Source organism: Mastomys coucha, unplaced genomic scaffold, assembly GCF_008632895.1.
Source record: "Mastomys coucha isolate ucsf_1 unplaced genomic scaffold, UCSF_Mcou_1 pScaffold5, whole genome shotgun sequence".
NCBI lineage: Eukaryota > Metazoa > Chordata > Mammalia > Rodentia > Muridae > Mastomys > Mastomys coucha.
Window position 1 is genome coordinate 101,239,141 of NW_022196911.1, and position 20,600 is coordinate 101,259,740.

General features: G+C 40.7%; 1 protein-coding gene and 1 non-coding gene across 6 annotated transcripts in view; both read left to right on the top strand.

Annotated features, from left to right (window-relative positions):
* The window catches only part of Efcab3 (EF-hand calcium binding domain 3), a 316,604-nt gene that overhangs the window by 274,911 nt on the left and 21,093 nt on the right, over positions 1–20,600 (top strand). For 2 of the 5 annotated variants that reach the window (XM_031352655.1, XM_031352656.1), the window contains exons 133-138: positions 1,615–1,719; positions 7,256–7,309; positions 10,550–10,654; positions 13,287–13,340; positions 15,152–15,202; positions 19,801–19,885. In XM_031352655.1, the coding sequence (XP_031208515.1) occupies positions 1,615–1,719; positions 7,256–7,309; positions 10,550–10,654; positions 13,287–13,340; positions 15,152–15,202; positions 19,801–19,885 (454 nt within the window). The other 3 variants (XM_031352658.1, XM_031352659.1, XM_031352657.1) reach the window with 3 other exon arrangements.
* On the top strand, positions 8,325–8,428 carry LOC116079372. Its single transcript, XR_004113934.1, has one exon. It is a non-coding gene; the product is annotated as a U6 spliceosomal RNA (small nuclear RNA).

The following is a 20,600-nucleotide window of genomic DNA, read 5'->3' on the forward strand; positions in this document are numbered from 1 at the left end:
GTTTAAGGACTTAATGGAGATGTAACTCAGTGGTAGAATACTTGTCTAGAATGTGGAAGTCCTGGATTTAACTCCCAAGTTCTGAAAGGAAAAGAAAAACTACCAGAAAATTCTCCAGTTTGAAAAGTAACCACTTCCCCCCCCCAAAAAAAAAATAACTACTTGAGAAGTAAAAGTTAAGGAAGGCAGGGCTGGAGGGATGGCTCAAGGCTAACAATACTCATTGTTCCAAAGAAGAACCATGTTTAGTCCCAGCACCCACATGGGGGCTCACAACCATCCTTAACTCCAGGTCGAGAGGGTCTGAAGCCTTCTTCTAACCCCTGTGGCACAAGGCATACACATGGTGTAAATAAATACAAAAACAAAAGATATTCATACATATAAAATAAAGGAAATAAATTCATCCTGTCAATGTAGATGAGGGAAACCTGATGGAGTCCTCACCTGAGATGAAAAGCTACAATTAATGACTACTGAGAGAAGGAGACTTCGTCTTCCATAGGAATGAGCCCCCTAATATACTCTCTAATACCAAGTGGTCAGCCCTCAAAACACGTACACACATATGCACATGCACTCATACATGCAATAATAAATAAACTCCGTAGGTTATATTCGCATTTTTATTCATATATGTGTATTGTGTATGTGTGTGTGTGTTAATTAAAGAATTAATAAATAAAGAATGTGTGGCATGAAGTTGAGAGGGATTATGGAAGTGTTGATAAGAAGAAGGAGGATGAAGGAATTTATGGATCTATATTTCAGTTTTAAAATATTCTTAAGGTTTATAAAATGTCAGGCAAAGCAATGCCTACATTTCATTGCCAGCACCCACATTCAAAAAAGGCAAATGTCTCCTTGTCTTCCTTAAGTGTAATCCTACCAACGAAGACAAAAACTTGTTAAGAAGTGAGTGTTCAAGAGCCTGATTTTGCTGCTCTGACAGTACCCCACTAATACAGAAGTAGAGGTTCACAACCATCCATTGGACTGAGCACAGGGTCCCCAGTGAAGGAGCAAGAGAAAGGACCCAAGGAGCTGAAGGGTTTGCAGCCCCTTAGGATGAACAACAATATGAACTAACTAGTACCCTCAGAGCTCCCAGGGACTAAACCACCAACCAAAGAGTACACATGGTAGGACTCATGGCTCCAGCAGCATATGTAGAGCAGAGGATGGCCTAGTTGGTCATCAATGGGAGGAGAGGCCCTTGGTCCTGTGAAGGTTCTATGCCCCAATGTAGGGAATGCCAGGGCCAAGAAGCAAGAGAGGGTGGGTTGTTGAGCAGGGGGAGGGAGGAGGGAACAGGATTTGTTTTATTATTTTTTTTTAATTTTTTTCGGGGGGGGCGACTGGGAAAGGAGATATCATATGACATGTAAATAAAGAAAATATCTAACAAAAAAACTAAAAAAAAGAAAAGAAACGAGTGTTTACTTTCCCTTAGGTTTTTTCTACTGTTGAGAGATAAATCTAAATCTTGGGGCATACATTAACAGTTTCCTTAGACTCTAGCATCTGACTTCCCAGTGGGGTTTATGCTGCGTGGCCATGACCACCCTGAAGAATCAATATCCACATTCTCACCCCATGCCCTTCTTTCCTAAGGGCCACGAGTCAAGGTAAGAAAAGTAGAATCTCTCTTGGAAAACTTGGGGATTAAGATCAAAGGTGAAGAGTTTGAAGAACTAATAGCCCAGCTTCCACCTGAGGGTGAGTATCACCAACACCACCCTGCTTGTCAGGGAAATACAGCCCTTTCTGTGAACACCCACTGACTCTGTCTCTCTGACTCCCATTAGTCTTAGCCACTCTGTTGTCTTCACATAGATCAGGGGTTTTAACTTTACAGTGCCGTGGACCCGGTTCTACATCTGCTAGAACAATCCCCTTCTGAATAAAATTTAAAATGCACAAGATTACAAAGAGACAAGTCATAATAAGATACAGTATCAAAACATTCGAAATGCAAATGGTTAATAGTTTTAAAGTACTTCAGTTCATCCACCAGGTCAAATTGTGTCATTTTAAAACAGAGATGAGCATAAGCAACATTTCAACTTATTTGCAACAAATAACACTGACATGAACCTTGGGAGATTTATATTGGTGACAAAGTTCCAGATTCTGCTGCTATTACCATGGTTGACTGCCTAAAGTAATAATTTTAAAATACTGTCTTGGTTAGTAGTTAGTGAAAATAAGTCTATACTCTTCCCACACAAGCTCAAGAAATCCCTGCATTCTATCAGTACATAAACACCAGGTCAAGAATCCCTGATAGTCACCCTGACTTTTTTGTAAGAAGTGCTCTAAGAAAACAGTAATGGCGGTTTGATTGTGTAAAGTATATGAAGCAAGTTAAACAACTTGGAGATAACATAGTGGCTGGAGAGATGGTTCAGCAGTTAAGAAGAAATACTGTTCTTGCAGAGGACCCAAATTTGATTCCCATAACCCATGTAGGGCAGCTTACAACTGTCTGTAATTCCAACTCCAGGTCAATTCAACACCTCTCACCTCCATGGGCACCTGCTCATGTGTACACACCCATACACAGACACAACACATAAGATCAAAACAAATGTATACATACACATGCAGACCCAGATGCAATGAGATGAAAATCTGCCATGTATCTCTGAAATTATGTAGCTGAAAGCAGATCTCTGAGCTGATAATTGATACTGCTAACTAGGGAAATTTATGTATAGACTAGCACATCCTATTGTGCCATCGTCCTGTATGCAAGCTGACTGTGATGTCCTGATGCCACTGAAACACATGCTGTGGCAGAACAGAGTCTAGAAGGCCAGCTCCAGCTCTTCAGCCATGGAGTCCTTCATACCTCTCTCCCTCCAACTTTTAATTCATGCACCAACCACTCACCAATGCTGTCTTCCCTCCTTAGATCCCATGCTTAACATCATGTAACATAACATTACAAACATTCCTGTGCTTAATATCACCTAACATTACAAACTCTCGGAACTCCTATCAAACATACACCAAAGCCAAACAGCAAGCCATCTCCTTCTTCTGTGCTCACCCTTGAATACAGCAAGAGGCTGGATAATCCTAAAACCATGCTAACAGAACTCACTTAAGATATGTCACAGACTTCCACATCAGTCCCTAATACAACCAAGAGAGTCTCTGCCACATTTTCCAAGGGCTGTTGTCTTACTCTCAGAGACAATTTCACACATTCTCTATTCAAATTTCTAGTACCTTCTCCCCTCAACTCTTAAATGATGACCTCACCTCAGGTTTCACAAAGAAGATAGATGCAATTAGACATGAAGGTCCTTGGCTTTGTAGCTTCCTTTTTATGAGCTATCTGTACCCAGGGCCTTTTGCCCTCCCTTTTATCTTGCTATAAAGGGAAAAGAATCACTTCCACTGTGTGTGGGTTGTATTCCTCTTGCTGCCTTGGAGACCTGGCTCCTGCAGTGCTCCCTGTTTATCTTCTGTATCATGGAGGTCTTCCTCTCTGTTCTTTCTTTCTGAACACACTGCCATTGATACCAATGTGCCATTACATCACACTTGTCTCCTGTTACCACTCTGTTCTTAGTTCTTCTTGACAACAGAGATGCCTCAGAGATCCACCCCACAAAGCCAGAGTGATCCATTCCTGTAGTAATAGCACTTGAGAGGTGGAAGTAGGAGAAGCAGAAGACCAAGGTAAACCTTGGCTGCATTCTGATTCTGAAGGCAGCCTGTCTCTGCTTCCTCACCACCTTAACACTCTCCAACCAGGTTTTCGTCCCCAGCCTCACATTTACCCAGCTCTCAACATGGTCATCAATGGCTTACCTTTGTCAAAGTTCATGGTCAAGACTGTCCTTACTTCATTTGCTGGCGTCCTAGCACTCAACACATGGTCACACCTTTCTGGAAACTTTGTTTTCTCCAGACTTGTGAGGCCCCATTCTCATAAGGTATTCTTACTCACTCTGTCAAGAGCTAGATAAACTGAGGAGGTCCAGATAAACTAAGGAAGATGTAGAGGTGTAGTAGCATCAGCAGGGGGCTGAATGATGATGACTTTTAGTGATTTGACTCTCTTGCTATTCTGGAGCCAAAAGCTGAAGGCAATTAACTCTTGCTGGGCTCTTTACTCTTTGACTCAGCTGGCCAGGTAAGAGGCTGAGAGTTAATTAACTCCATGAGCCAGAGAGAAGGGGGAAGAAAGAAAGAAAGAAAGAAAGAACGAAAGAAAGAAAGAAAGAGAGAGAGAGAGAGAAAGGGAAGGAGGAAGAGAGAGAAAGGAGGAAAGGAAGGAAGACAGGAAGGAAGGAAGGAAGGAAGGAAGGAAGGAAGGAAGGAAGGAAGGAAAGAAGGAAGGGAGAGAGAAAGGGAGGGAGGGAGAGAGATAGAAAGGAAGAAAGAAAGAAAGAAAGAAAGAAAGAGAAAGAGAGAGAGAGATAAAGAAAGAAAGGAAGGAAGAGAGAGAAAGGGAGGGAGGGAGAGAGAGAAAGAAAGGAAGACAGGAAGGAAGGAAGGGAGAGAGAAAGGGAGGGAGGGAGAGAAAGGGAGGGAGGGAGAGAGAGAAAGAAAGAGAGAGAGAGAAAGAAAGAAAGAAAAAGGAAGGAAGAGAGAGAAAGGGAGGGAGAGAGAGAAAGGGAGGGAGAGAGAGAAAGGAAGAAAGAAAGGAAGACAGGAAGGAAGGAAGACAGGAAGGAAGGAAGGAAGGAAGGAAGGAAGGAAGGAAGGAAGGAAGGAAGGAAGGAAGGGAAAAAAGAAAGTCAGGCACTCACACAGTCATAGGCACACTGGATGAAGCAGAAAAGGGTTGCATCACCATTTCATTGTTTAGTTTTCATACCTTGTCAAAAATTATGTCATAATTATCAGGTAGAATTGCTACAGCAGGATAATTTATTACATGGTTTCTAAGCACTTTATGTTCCATAAGTTCATAGTAAGTTTAAAGCAATAGTTCATGTCAAGGCAGATAATGTTTAAGGAGTTACAGCAGAATTGTTTACATGTCTTTCCATTAAGACTAATACCTGACTAAACATTCATTTTCTTACTTTCTAGCTCCACAAATTCATTATAAGTTTAAAGCAATAGTTTTTATGTCACAGCATGGTTTTGTCAAGAGACAAATCATCTGCCTTGTGTATTATTATCTTGAAGTCTACAATAAATTGTCCATTCCCAGTTTATGATCTTTAGTTACCACATAATGACTTCACTTCTAACCTAGAAGAAATATTTTCCTTGATTGTAAATTTGTTCCAAGCCTGTTTGCTTTTCCTAATGCAATTAATCCGTGACATCAAAAGTTTTACAGAACTCTATTTGCAGCTTTTATTCTATAGGAAGCTAAGATGACTTATATCAATTTAGGAGTTCTATAAAATCATTATCAGGAATTATGAAATCATCAGTTCATCTATACTGTATTACTACATGAAAGTACATCTTCATATTGATTCTGCAGGAAATCTTCCCAATACAGGAAATCATTAAGCTATGTAATAGTGGCAGGAAAGGCATAACAGCAGTGAGAAGCAATCCTGGGATGAAGTCTCTGGGGTCCATGCCTCTCAGAGATCACCCACTGCAGACATGCAAAATGGTGGGCCATCTCCAGAAAACTCACTTGCTTATTATAGCCTTTCCTAGATGGCTTCTGTCAGACTCCATTTCCCTTTCTGACTCTTCCTCATACAATATCTCCAAATAATGCAGTGCCAGGGCTGGACCCATGAGTGCCTCTTATCTATACCCTCTTCCTAGGCAATCACATTCAGTGCTATTAGGCCATATGCTATCTGCAGGCTGATTAGACAAATGTATTTCTCTAGGTCAGTCCAAGTCAAGAATAGTATGTCAAGCTATCTGCTTGGTGTTTGCATTTAGATTTCTGGATGATATTACCAGTTCAATAAAATCATTAGTTAATGCTTCCAGCTCTCAGCCTTCCCAATTACCCTGATGATTAAAGAACAGGGAAGATGAAACTCCATTCTCGTGTCCTCCCTTTCCTCACCCAGGAGCAGACTTGGCCAGGTCTGGGCTGGGCCTGGAGCCAGGACCACAAAGCAGTTAAGGTTACTGGGAACTGGACATTCCCAGCTTGAAGGGCTGTATTCATCAGTCCCAAAGCTGCTGTGTTCTTGGTCTGTGGTGCACTTGAGATATAGTGTGTTTCCTTTGAACAAAAGTTGATGAACCTTTTGCTGACTTCATCCCAGTCTTCCCCTTCAAACAGTATATAAGATGCCGTTCTCGATAAGCTTAATGACATGAATCATCAGCTCATGTGTACCTACCTCCCTGTCCCAGCTTTCTGTCTTGTTTTCTCTTTTTTTTAAAGGTTTATTTATTATATGTAAGTACACTGTAGCTGTCTTCAGAAATACCAGAAGAGGGTGTCAGATCTCATTACAGATGGTTGTGAGCCACCATGTGGGTGCTAGGATTTGAACTCAGGACCTTCTGAAGAGCAGTCAGTGCTCTTAACCGCTGAGCCATCTCTCTAGCTCCTCTGTCTTATTTTTTCATCTCTGGATCTTCCCCTCACTGCCTCACGGTTTGGGACCCTTATTCCTGTGGGTTTGAGTCAGAAGCCTATCATATTGTCCTTTCTTCTCATGTCATACTCATTCCCATCATTGTTCAACTGTATACTATAATCTTCTATTGGGATATCCTTCCCCTCCATCACCCCCAGTTCCTCACATGGCTAACGCTTTTTTATTATTCAGGCCAAAACCCAACAGACTCTCCTTGGAGAGGCCTTTCCTACTGTCCTTGTGTAAGGCATTCCCATGCTCTGTTACTTTTATTCAGGGTTCTGTATCACTTTTGCTTGTCTTCCTCACTACATCGTACACTTGGAACGCATCCTTTTCCTTGAGGGTGCTTCCTTTAGCACTCTCAAGTACGCATAATGACCCAGCACAAGGAAGGTACTTGGTATTTGCTAATTAACTGACAAGGTCAGATTCTCCCTAGACATAATTATGCTAAATCATTTCATAACTCAGATGATTCTGACGATCCCTAAAGCAATGAAGAACTAAAAGATACAATAATTGTTCATTTCATAGTATAAGATTCCTTTATTTCCAAGAAAGCCCTGTTAACTCTATGGATAAATTCATAAAATTCTAAGGGAAACTAGGAAAAAAAAACACTGAATTCTTAGGTTCTTCATAATTTCAAAAGGTAGTGGAGCATAGCTTTTATAAGTCTTAGAAACATGGAATCATCTGCCCTTAACTTACAGGTAACAAAACAGTGGATCTGAATGAATTGTTGGATGCCGTCAGTTACATCAAGGGTGAGTTTCAAGTCATAATGGGAAATACTTACAAATAGCATCTTAAACACGTAGCTGTTAATACTGGACAAGTATCTTTCCCATTCATAAATGTCGCTCTATATATGTATGTATGTATGTATGTATGTATGTATGTATGTATGTATGTGGTTGGTTGTTGGTTGATTGGTTGGTTGGTTGGTTTGTTGGTTGGTTGGATTGATGGATAGTTGGTTGGATGATTGGTTAGCTGGCTAATTAGTTGATTGGTTGGATGGATAGATAGTTGGTTGGATGACTAGTGGGTGGCTAGTTGGCTGAGTAGATGGTTAGATGGTTGGTTAGATGGTTGGTTGGTTGGTTGGTTGGTTGGTTGGTTGGTTGGTTGGTTGGTGGATAGTTGGTTAGATGATAGGGGTGGATGGTTAGGGAATTCTTTAGTTTGGTATGGTTTGCTTTTTTGAAACAGGGTCTCATAAATACCAGGCTACTGAAACCCACTATGTAGCTAAAGATGACCTTGAAATCCCAACCCTCCTTCTATCTCCCAAGTGTTGGGATTATAGTCATGTCTCACCATGGGTAAAGTTTACATTCTTTTATATGGCATATTTCCATTTCTATATATGCACTGAATGCAGATATCACATACCATGTATTTATGCTGATAGCATGGCCTGAAATTTTCCCCAGTAATTTTTAATACAGATCAGATATCAAAACCCACAGAACTAGTCACACCCTTTACCCCAAACTACTCCCACCTACAAGTGAATCCTACAGGGTTAGCTAAACTGAGTAAAACTGTAAAGCAGACTTCAAGATTTTTATTCTCATAGTAAGTACTAAGAAAACTATAGTAGGTTAGAAATATCTAAGTGTATGTATTAGAATCATTCTACAAACTATTATTATGTAGCAGGAGAATCATAAACTTGAGAGTGGCCTCAACTACATATCAAGATTTTTGTCTAAAAAAGTACAATCAAGTGGGATAGCATGGATTAAAACACTAACTATAAAGATTACATACAGTATTCACTTGACTGCACTTATACTAAAACTGGAAGGCTACACAGAAGGTTAGTGTGACCCCTGTACAATGATGACACACAAATCCATGAAGTAATCCATTTTTTCAAGGTATATAAAGAACTGCAAAAATCGACACATAAGCCAGGTGTGGTAGTACACATCATTAATTCCAGCACTGGAGAGGCAGAGGCAGGAGGATCTCTATGTTCAAATTTAGAGCCAGCCTGGTATACAGAAAAAGTTCCAGGGTAGCAGGGTCTATACAGAGAAACACAGCCTCAAAAAATAAATAAATAAAATAAACACCTAAAGCATAACTTACATGGGTAATAAATAATCTTGAACTGAATAAACAGTTCTCAAAAATGAAATGCAAATAACCAATACATACATACTTTAAAAGATGCTCAACACCCTTAGCTAGGATAGGGCAAATCAAGCTGCTTTGAGACTCTGTTGCCATCAAAAAAAAAAAAAAATGATGGAGGATGTGAAGAAAGAGACAATGTAAACTTGTGCTGCCAATGTGGCAATCAATATACATTCCCTCAACAACTGAAAATAGAACTACCACACCACACAGTTATCTCTTGAAAAAACACTGGAAGAACTCTATCAATTACCACAGAATACCTGCATAACTGTGTGCTATACACAATAGCCAGGAAATGGAAACAACCTAGGTGTCCATCAAGTAAGTGGATTACATGGGACAACGGAATTTTAATCAGCCATAGAGGAAAAGTAAAATCAGTAGGCAGTGGTAGTGCAGACCTTTAATCCCAGCACTTGGGAGGCAGAGGCAGGCAGATCTCTGAGTTTGAGGCTAGCCTGATCTACAGAATGAGTTCTAGGACAGCCAGGGCTATACAGAGAAACACTGTCTCAGAAAAACAAAGTGAAACCATAAAATTTTCAGAAAAGTGGAAACTGCAAATCATTATGCTAAATGAATTAAGCCAGACTTGGAAAGACAATACATTGTTTCTCATTTGTGAAACCTGAATGTAATACTGTGTGTGTGTGTGTGTGTGTGTGTGTGTGTGTGTGTGTGTGTGTGTGTGTGTGTGTGTCTGTAGGTGTTTATTTGCAGCTCACAAAACTAGAAAGGGGATCATCAGAGGTAACAAAGAAATCTTAAGGGAAGTGGAACAGAGAGGATAAAAGAATGCATGTGATAGGAAATCAGAGAATACTAACTGTGGGAAAAGGAGACCAGCTGGAGATAGGGAGGAAAGAGAAACTAGAGTAAAAGACATGTGCATGAGGACATCATAACGAATCTGTTATCTTGTACACTAACCTAAAAAAAATTAATTTTAAAAAATGTTAATTTTTTTAAAGATTAAACAGTAAATTTTAAAATACTTAAGAAGAAATTATTTTGGGTTAAAAAAGCAAAACACAAGCCAAGTATGGTAGCACACACCTGTAATTCCGGGAAGCTGAGGCAGGAGAATCACAGATTTGAGATCAGCCTGGTCTTCATAGCAAGACAAAATACAAAATTATATTTATATAAGATTTTCACATTATATAAATACAGTCATTATCAAAGACTAGGGGGAAAAAAACCCTGAGAACTGTCTTTATGATAGGGTGATTGGATTCCACCCCCTGCCACCCCTTTATAGCAGTAGTGACCTTTAGTGTGGTTAAATCTCTCACAATGAAGAAGGAAAACTTTATTCCTTGTGTTGAGATAAGATGGGTTATTGGAGTACATAGTGACCAAAGAAGTAAATTGAAGGCAAATATCATTTTTAAAAATTAAAGTTTTCACTGGTGTTTATTTCCAGGTTCAGTGATATATATCTGTAGTCCCAGACTACTTAGGAGACTGAGGCAGGAAAATTACATGTTTGACGCCAGCCTGGGCGACAGAGGCAACACAAGCAACCCAGGGAGGCCTTGTCAAAAGGAAGGGAGGGCGGTCTATAGAAAACAATGAGTATTCAGGTGGGGCAGAAGAAAGAGGGAAAGGGAAAGCAAAGCGTGGCTTCCAGCCTTTTCTGATGCAGGTGCAGCACAGCCCGCGGAGCTTCAAACCCTGGAGTACTTTCTTTGTGGCATCCTGCTAAAGAGCAAAGCAGAAGTATAGGCCTGGGACTCGCCAGTGCTCCTTTTAATTCGAGGTGTACAGGGCAATGATCTGCATAAGCACTTGTCCTCCTGTAAGTATTGCTTCTATAATAAGTCTGCACCCCATTTCTCACCCTTTCTAAGGAGAAGCGATTGACATGCAGTACTTGTACAAGTTTCTAGCAAATGATGGCATCAAGCTCACAGAGGAAGAGTTGAACAACCTGATTCCTTACCTGGCCTTCAACGGTGAGGGTTTCTGCTTGGAAGGTGGGATCTTCCTAAAGGTGAAATTTGCTACCAGCAGATCCTCAGAAATGATTTCTGTATCGCTTAAAGCACGTGAATTACCTCCGTCTTAATCAGGGCTTCTATGGACATCGTAAACACCATGACCAGAAAGCTATTTGGGAAGGAAAGGGTTTATTTGGCTTACAGTTCCATGTCGCTGTTCATTGTCAGAAGACAGCTTCTATCAGGACAGAAACTCAAACAGGGAGGGGACCTGGACGCAGGAGCTGATGCAGAGACCATGGAGGACTGCTGCTCACTGGCTTGCTCCTCGTGGCTTGCTCAGCCTGCTTTCTTATAAGCCCAGGAGTAGCCCCACCCACAATGGGCCCAGCCCTCCCACATTAATCACTAATTAAGAAAATGCCTTGCCTTATGGAGGCATTTTCTCAATTGAGGGTCCCTCCTTTCAGATGGCTCTAGCTTGGGTCAAGTTGACATAAGACCAGCCAACACACTTTGACGTCTTGTTATAGAACGGGCTTGTGTCCAGGTCCAGGGTAGAACCTTGCACTTCTAACACGCTCCAATGTGGCACCCATGATCCTGGTCCGTGGGCCACATTTTGACCAACAAGAATCTAAAAAGTGAAGAGAAGAGATGACATGTTATAATTATGCCTGTAAATTCCTTTTTAAAATCCCAACAACAAACAATAAGCTAACATGTGTGAGCTCATGATTTTAATGAGAAAGTAAAAAAAAAAAGAGTGCTTAAAATTAGGAAATAAAGTGAGCAGTAGGCAGAGACTCAAGAGAAGCAGGGGTCTGAAGCTGACTGATCATGCTTCTCATTTACTGGGATTTATCGTACTGGGCAATGATGGGTTCATTATCCCCTGGTCCTTGTATCCTATAGCTATTTTTTTTTTAATTTTTCTACTACTGTTTCTGTTGTTTATACACACACACAAAAAAAAAAAATTAAGCACACAACAGGGGTAACATCTCTATCCATTATGCTCCAGTGTCATTGTTGGATAGTTTGTATATACCTCTGTCCTTGAGCACAGGTACCCTACGCTACACTAAGATGGGTCACTGACCTGGCATCACCATGTGCAAGCACCAAAAAATAAAATAAAATAAAATAAAAACCTGCATCGTAGCCCACATGTACTCCTCAACCTTCTCCCTCGCTTCCATCCTGTTATGCTGCAAACCACTGAGCCATGATCCCTAAAACTGCCTTGTTCCCACTTTGTCCTTTAGTTACTACCACTTTATCTAGAACGCACCCCCCCTCCAGCCCACTCTCATCCCACAGTGACCTCCTGTTGGGCTGCCTGACATTCCTGATACATTCCAGGATTCATATTCTACCATTCATCCCCTCAACCAAAACACCACTGTTTCTTCTTTGAGTTCTGAAAGGATTTTGTTAGAGACAGTATATACACCTTGTACTTTCATTTTTTTTTTTTAAATATACTTCTGGATCTCCCAACAGACTTTAAAGTTCTTAAAAAAAAAAAAGTACAATGTCAAATGCTAAGGAGACAAAAAGGGATGAATGGCAGCTCTTGTCCTCTGAGAACTTACGGTCTAATAGAGGAAGAAGCATACAAGATAGTGTGAACTAACGTGACACAAACATGCAGAGAAGCATGTGGCTGAGACTGAAGCCTTCTGGGAAAGCTAAACAGTGGCAGGGACATCTTCCCAGCCAGAGACAGACTGTGTCCTCGCTGTAGCAAAACACATTTTGTGGTGGCTTTCACTAAAGGCCTTTTCGTCATTCACCTACAAGTGAATAAAGACTCGGAAGAGGAAGGGCTAGCTGGAAAGAGCGGGAGTGAGAGGGAGAAAAGGTCATAAGAGGCAAAGATGATCCAAACACAGAACACACATGTACGAAGAAGAGCTAATGAAACCCATTGTCACGTATAATAATATATGCTAATGAAGAACTTTTAAAAAAAACCTGTCTAATAACTGAGAACGTGCCAACATATTTAGTTTTACATATGTATAGGTAATATATCATATATTATATATTATATATAATATAGTAGGTACATACATGCTTGCCAGTGGCTCAGCAGAGGGCACTTGCTGCCAAGCCTGACAACCTGAGTTTGATCCCCAGAACCCACATGGTAGAAGGAGAGAACCAACTCCTACAAGTTGTCCTCTGACCTCCGCATGCATGCTATGGTGCTCACGTGCATGTGTGCATGCACACACACCCCTAAATAGATGTAATAAGAATTAAATATATATTGTTACCTGTTGGGAACAGATTCTTCTAGATTTGAGACCAGATTCTGTTGGCGATACCACTTTCCGGCTTGTAACCTGTAACTATCAGCCACATTCTTTGAACTATATAAAAGCCCTGTAAAAGTAGAGATTATTTGTCTCCCTGAAAAAGCCATCCTTTGTCCTGTCACACACAGCTGAGAGAAGAGCTCATCCAGACTCCAAAGCAAGTGCATAGACTTTTCAACTTTGTGCCTTCTATGGGGGGCAGAGGGTGCTTGAGGCAAAAATCACCGAATATGTTGTTTTTAATAATTTCACAACTTTTATTAACCTTACTAAGTTTTTATGTGGCTGCTGCCTCTGTTTCTGAATCAAATATTTTACAGGAAGCGGGAAGGTTATCGTACAGACAATAATAGACGGCCTGAAGAAGCTTAAACGTGAGTGAAAACTTAGAGTAAAACTTAAAATTGATAATTCGATGCCATATATTTATTTTCATACGTTTTTTTTTCTTGGTTGTAAAGGTATTATATAGAGGACAACAGAGACAGCTTAGCTGTTAAAAGCTCTAACTGCTCTTGCAGAGGACCCAGCTCCAGTTCCCAGCACCCCACATGGTGGCTTGCAACTGCCTGTAACTCCAGTCCCATGGGATCCAACGCCCTCTTCCAGCCCCAAAGGCACTGCACACACAATTCCCACATATGCAGAAAAAACACCTAAACACATAAAAATAAAAAAAAGAAAACAATTTTAGCTTTTGAAATATATTACAATCTTTTTTAAAATAGTACACGGGCCTGGGAGAGTAGTCAGCAGTAAAGCATTTGATTGGCAGGTGCAGTGGCCTAGACTTGAGCACCAGCATTGAAAAGTCAAGGTAATGTATGGTCATTACAAAAAAATGTCTACATTCAGAAGATACAATAACTCAAAAGGAAAATAATAATTTGCTCTAGCCTTTGGTAATAATCCATAATTTTATTAGCATATTCTCTCTTGTGCATATACAACTGTATGCATCTGTGTCCAATATTCATATTGAAAAGAATGGATAGGTTTGAATATTATGGTGAGGAACTGTCTCCTGGCCTCATCTTACTACCACAGAACTCAAGCTTAAACATCATCAGTGAGGAACTCAGATTTTGTGTCTGTACCTGTGTCCGCACTTTTGATTTGTCTCTACAAGTCTGGTTGAAAGGATTTAAGAAAAACTTAGGAACTTTATACAAATATGCACAAGATAAACTTTCATTTTAAAAAAAATTTAAATTCTTGGTATTTATGCTTCATGTTTCCAAGTTGAAAAAATTAAAGATAGAGAAAAATGTTTGGAGTCAGCAAGATGGCTTGGTTGGGTAAAGGTACTTGCCACCAAACCTGCCAACCTGAGTTGATCTCCAACATCAGAATGTGTGCATCAAAGGATTAACACCCCTCATAAGGAAGATATTTCTACCTAGGTTGGCTTCTGAGTAACAGGGTGGCTGTGCACGACACCTCTATGTTGACAAAGAGCCACCATCAGTTTGCAGGCTTCTATAATTTGCCACTGATCTTTCTTGGTGTTAAAAGAGTACATAATTGGCTTATTCATTAAATACAGGAAACTAAGCCATTACCTCCACTTCCTCTTGAGAGTTTGTCTCCCCATGTTTAAGAAATAAAACTAACCCACATTTTGATGAGAAGAAAAAATAATAAATGATATGTAGCTAACCTTGATTCCAGTTCTGATCCAAGTCTTATATTTGGGGGTTTAATACATACAAGACGCCAAAAGCAGTGTGTTAGTCAATGTCCTTTTGCTATGACCATGGTAACTCTAACTAAAACTCTAAAAGAAAATGTCTAACTTGGTCTGGCTTACAGTTCAAAGGTTTGGTCCATTGTCATGGCAGGGTGCTGTAGAGGGAGTTGAGAGTTCTACATCCAGAGTGGCAGGCAGCAGGAGGAGACAGTGGAGCTGGCCTGTGCACTGGAAACCTCTAAGCCCACTCACTCCCAGTGACATACTTCCCCCAGGAAGGCCACACCTCCAAATCCCTGTCAAAGCAGTGCCATTGCCTAATGACCAAGCATTCAAAATCTGTGAGCCCATGGGACTCATTCTTATTCAAACCTTCACAAGAAGCCACATGAATTTGGACAGAAATCCCATAGAGCTTGGATGTTCTCTCCAGGTTCCCACTCCTAGGCAACTTCAGAAATGGATATAATCTTGACTCTTAGTCTTGTCTTTCAGCCAAAGAAATGGCGAACCTGTACAAGCAGATAAGTTTCCACTTCCGAAAAGGTGGGTGACAGCTTTTAACCCTATAGACATTTGTTACAACCATCTGCTCTAGGTCTGCTTATCAATAAGATGAGCATCCATTTTCCCTCCGATGACTTCTCTAAACTCACTTTCTAGTCTATATGGCACTTTATAGTCTATGTGTCACGTTGTTCATCAGATATTTCACATTGTTTTCTAATGTCTTCATCGATATTTTTAATTATATTATAACCTCTTTGGCATCACTATGTAGTTTATAAAATAGCTGTCCCTACCTCTAGTCTTAAAGAAAGCAATTCAGTGTGTTGGACTTTTATGTCCATATCAATAAAGAAAAAGAGGTGAATTTAGGTGATGATCTGTTAGTTCTCTTTCAGCATCAAAGTTCTAGTTTTAACGCGTAAGGTTGAAAGGACACTGTTAAGGTGAAAAGAAGAATAAGAGAAAATATTTGTAAATGATATACTGAAGGATATCCAAAATATATAGACCTTATAATTCAATAATGAAATGTGTAAATGTAGGGCTTGAAATATAGCTTAGTGATAGAGCATTTCCTTAGCATATGTGAGGCCCTACATTCAATTCTCAGCATCTCTCTCTCTCTCTCTCTCTCTCTCTCTCTCTCTCTCACACATACACACACACACACACACACAAGCAAATAAAGTCATTTTCTCTGATAGACACTTTATTCCTTCTAAACAAAACCTTATAAACATTTGGGCTGGGTTGGGATCTAAAGGCAGATGCTTTCTATCGGTTGGGTCTGAGATGTTAGGGATGCCTCATCTGCATGTGGAACGACTTCAGAAGTTGTCCCTACATGACTGATTATCACAGTCCCTTCAGGGAGGTGTCATGGTCACATGTTCCAGAATAGGAACCTGGTCCGGAGTAGATTTAAATGCCTACCGTTCTCAATTATGACAATTGCCAGGGTTCCTTAATCTGCTCGACCTTAATGCTTGATTCCCAGAATCCACATAGTAGCTCAAAATCATCTGTATCTCCCTCCAGTTCCAGGAAGTTGGATGCCCCCTTTTGGGTTTTATGAGTACCAAGTGCACATCTGATACACGGACACACATACAGACAAAACACCTATATACCAAAAATAATTTTTTAATTATTTAAAAATAATAAAATAGGGGGTAGAGCACTCTTGGTGGTTAAGAGCACTCATCTTTTGTAAAGGACCCAGGTTCAATTCCCAGAACCTATTGAGGCTCACTACCTCCTCAAGCACTAGGCACATATGTGGTACACAGACATATCTGCAGGCAAAACACTCATATACACAAAAATATGAAAATAAATCTTTAGAAAGAAACCAAAGTTTTACTTCTCGACAGCTCCACTCAGGTGGAACTGAGATTATATCCCATTTTAACAGAGGAAACCTTTAATATGTATTTACTGAATTCATTTAGAAATTAATCCTTCCTTCTCTCTCCCTTTGTGTTCCTGACCTGAAGGGGAGACCAGTTTGAGAAACTTGGTGAAGTTACTGCACTCATACTAAACATTCAGACCTAGAATAGGAGATAGCTAGAAACATCGCCACTGAGGAAAACCAGAGCCTTTGTAGAAGTCAGTCTGTTTATCTTCAGCAGATTACAGACCCTCCCAACCCTGTGCTAGAGCAGTTTTTCTAGTTGTTTGGTTTTTTGGGAGGGTTTTGATTTGGTTGGTTTTGTTCTTTGGAACATCTTTGTATGTATTAAACCCCCAAACCACCACTTTGTACTGCTTTCTGGCTTACAACTTCCTAGGTTGACCAGGCTGGCTTTGAACTAACAGACAGCTGCCTGTCTCTGCCTCCCAAGTGCTGGAACTAAAGGTGTGCAGGACCAGTGGCTTTGAACATTTAAATGCTACAGGAAAAAGTCAGAAAATGAATATATGGTTCCTGCCTAATTGTTAATGTTTTTCCTTTTTATTTTTGTTTTGAGACAGAATCTTAAACTCACAATCCTCCTGCCTTAGCCTTCCAAGTACTAAGATTATAGGCACACATCACCACTCCTGACAATTGAATTACTCTACTTAACTCACTTTTCCCACTGTTAAAGAATGCAAGTATGCTGGAGAGATGGCTCGGCAGGTAAGAGCACTCAGTGCTCTTCCAGAGGACCTGAGTTCAATTCCCAGTACCCACAGCAGATGGTTCTCAATTGCCTGTGACTCAAGCTCCTGGGGGATCCCATGCCTCTGGCCTCTGTCAGCACTGGCACTTACATGCATAGACACACACATATACACAGAGGTTTAAACATATTTTTTTAATTTTAAAAATTAATATAAACAAATGAGATTCGGGGTGGCTTTTTTCTCTCCCTTTCTAGACTTAAAACCCTAATGAAATGGTTTTTAAGTACTCTTCAATCAAGGGACCTGGGTAAATGCTCTCCTTCAACAAGTTTCAACACACTAAAGAAAACATACCCACATATAATTTGAAGCCTCCTCCCCCCAAAAAAGTCATCTTCTTTAAAGTATTAACAGGCTCAAGGTGATGTGATTCTGTATTCATTTCCTCGTGTGCTGCTGGGGTACCTACGAGTTCACAGGGTCACAGTAACCCTGGGAGGAGCCCACAGTCCTCTTCTCCCTGAGCCCAGGTCTGAGCAGGGAATGAGGTCACAGCTGAATGATGAAACAAACCACTTGGATTCAAGCCCCACATGGTTGGTTACTAATGGTTGGTTAGTAGTGCAGCTCAAAAGGAGGTAAATGTCAATACTTTTTATGATTCTATGCTGAGATTTTTTTAAAACAAAAAAAAAATTGTTACCTATGTAAGAGATTGAAGGTATTTATAAGTAATGGTTATTTTGAGCCGTGGGGACAATTTCACAGCACCCTTCAAGTGCCTAAGTTGTTGAGCATCTCTGGAGCTCCTGGCTTTATGGTAGGTTCTAGATTCTGAACGCTGTGTATTGGAGTTGTTTAGAAACAGCTGCCCTTTGGGTTCTGAGGCCATGACCTGGGAGGAATGCATTCTAACCAGACATTCTAAACATTTTCTTCCTGACTTAGCATTACTCACTATTTCCAAGCCATCAGCCCAATCTGCTTGTCAGGGAGCCTCCAGATACACTCTATTGTTTAGAAAGCTAACAGCCCCTGGTCTGCGGACTGTATTTCTTAGATTACGCAGAAGGGGAAAAAGGGGCTAGAGAAGCCATATCCGCAAACACAGTCTGTGCAAGAGGCTACCCACTCTGCTTTTATGGGGAAGCAGTGAACTCATAATTGTCAGGGCAGGGACGCGTGTTCCAGAAGGAAATCCTCAGAGAACATACTTACTACATGGTAGGTGTCTAAGACTGAAACAAGTAAGCAAATATTTTAGGAATTCTGTAACACTCTCTTCTTTGCCGATGGTGACATGAAATGTCTCAGAATAAACATTGTCTTTTAATTTTTCCTATCTATTTCTATGTGCTTTGTCCATATTGTGACGCTATTTCTTAATCAGTTAAGGTGTACAGTTTGATGATTTGCTATATGTATACACTGTAAGATAATCACTGCAAGTCAACTAGCATACCAGCCACCTGACATAGTGACTGTGGGTCAGGGGCATCTAGGCAAACTTTGAGTATCCTGTGGACTGGTCCTACCTAGTCATGCTAGCAGTTAGATGTTAGAACTTTACAAGTTGCTCATCTTGCATATCTGAAGGCTTGTACTCCTTACCTAACCTCCTCTTCCCTCGCTGCTGCCTAATTCTGTGGGTTTGACTACTTTAAATTCCACATGCAAGTGAAAAAAGATTTCTCTTTGTGTGCCTGGCTTATTTTACTTAACATTTATTTACTTTTGTTTTAAGACTTACAGTTTTTACTTATGTGTGTATATACATGTGGGTGCCTGCAGAGACCAGAAAAGGGAGCTGGATCCCTATACAGATAACTGTGAGCAGCCATGTGGGTGCTGGGAAACAGAGTCCTCCATGTGGGTGCTGGGAAACAGAGTCCTCCACAAAAGCAGTCAGAGCTCTTAACCACTGAGCCATCTCTCCAGCCCCCGCATTTATTTTTATCTAAGATCAAAGTGACATTATTGGAAAGGTAGAGCTGTGACAAGAAATTGAGCTTATAGATCTTCACAGTAAAAGTCCCTTCACACAGCCTCATAGCACATAAGTCTAGCTTGAATATGCATGTGATGCCATTCTTTGAAACCCTAGGCTTTTTAGTTCCCAGGCCTTGAGCTGGGGAAAACTGAGAAAGGATGTAAAGAAATGAACATATAAACAGATACAGTGGCACCTGCCTGCAACTCTAGTACTGGGAAGGTTCAGGCAGGAAGGACTGAGTTTTAGGCCAGCTGAACTACAAAGTGAAACCCTGTCTAAAGAAAAAAGCAAAGGGCTGGGCAGTGGTGGCTCATGCCTTTAATCCCAGCACTTTGGAGGCAGAGGCAGGTGGATTTCTGAGTTCGAGGCCAGCCTGGTCTACAGAGTGAGCTCCAGGACAGCCAGGGCTACATAGAGAAACCCTGTCTCGAAAAAAAAAGAAAAAAAGAAAAAGAAAAGGAATAAATTGATAGATGTGTGAATGAATGAATTTGTGAACTGATCCTTTGTTGTGTCTTCTGAATTCCAGACAGAGTTTCTGACCCCATGGCAATTTCGGATATTAAAGCCACAATAAAGCTAAAGCCCTTAAAAACACCTGTCTTTCACAAGAGGTAGGTAATAAGGTATGAGCAGTTATACAAAGAAGTGTCCATAACCCTCAAGAGACTGGAGGCCCCAGGGAGTTTAGAGGTCGGGGAGGGGGGAATCCATGTGGAGACATGGGGCTGGGGAGGAGTTGTGGGATGGGAACAGTTGGAGGGTAGATGGGGGCAGGGAATGGAATATGGAGTGTAAAAAATAAATTAATTTATAAAAAAAAAAAAAAAAAGGAAGTGTCACCAGGCAGTGGTGGCCCACACCTTGAATCCCAGCACTTGGGAGGCAGAGGCAGGCAGATTTCTGAGTTCGAGGCCAGCCTGGTCTACGGAGTGAGTTCCACGACAGCCAGGGCTACACAGAGAAACCCTGTCTCAAAAAAAAAAAAAAAGTGTTCAAATAATGGATATTATAAATTATAGAAACTATGATGAGACAAGTTAGCATATTCCATTCTGTGGTGATTTACTTAAACCATCTGAATTAAAGAGTTTGTTATATTTTATTTATTTGGTATTTCTGCTCATGCCCACGAACCACAACACAGTTGTGGCGATCAGAGGACAGCTTGTAGGAGTCCATTCTCCCATTCCACTCTGTGGGTCCCCAGAAATCAAACCCACATCCTCAGACCTGGCAGCAAGCAACTTTCCACTGAGACATTCCATTGTCTTTGTGGGGAAATTTTTTTAAAAAAAAATAAAAAGGAAAAACATGAACATTCTTTGT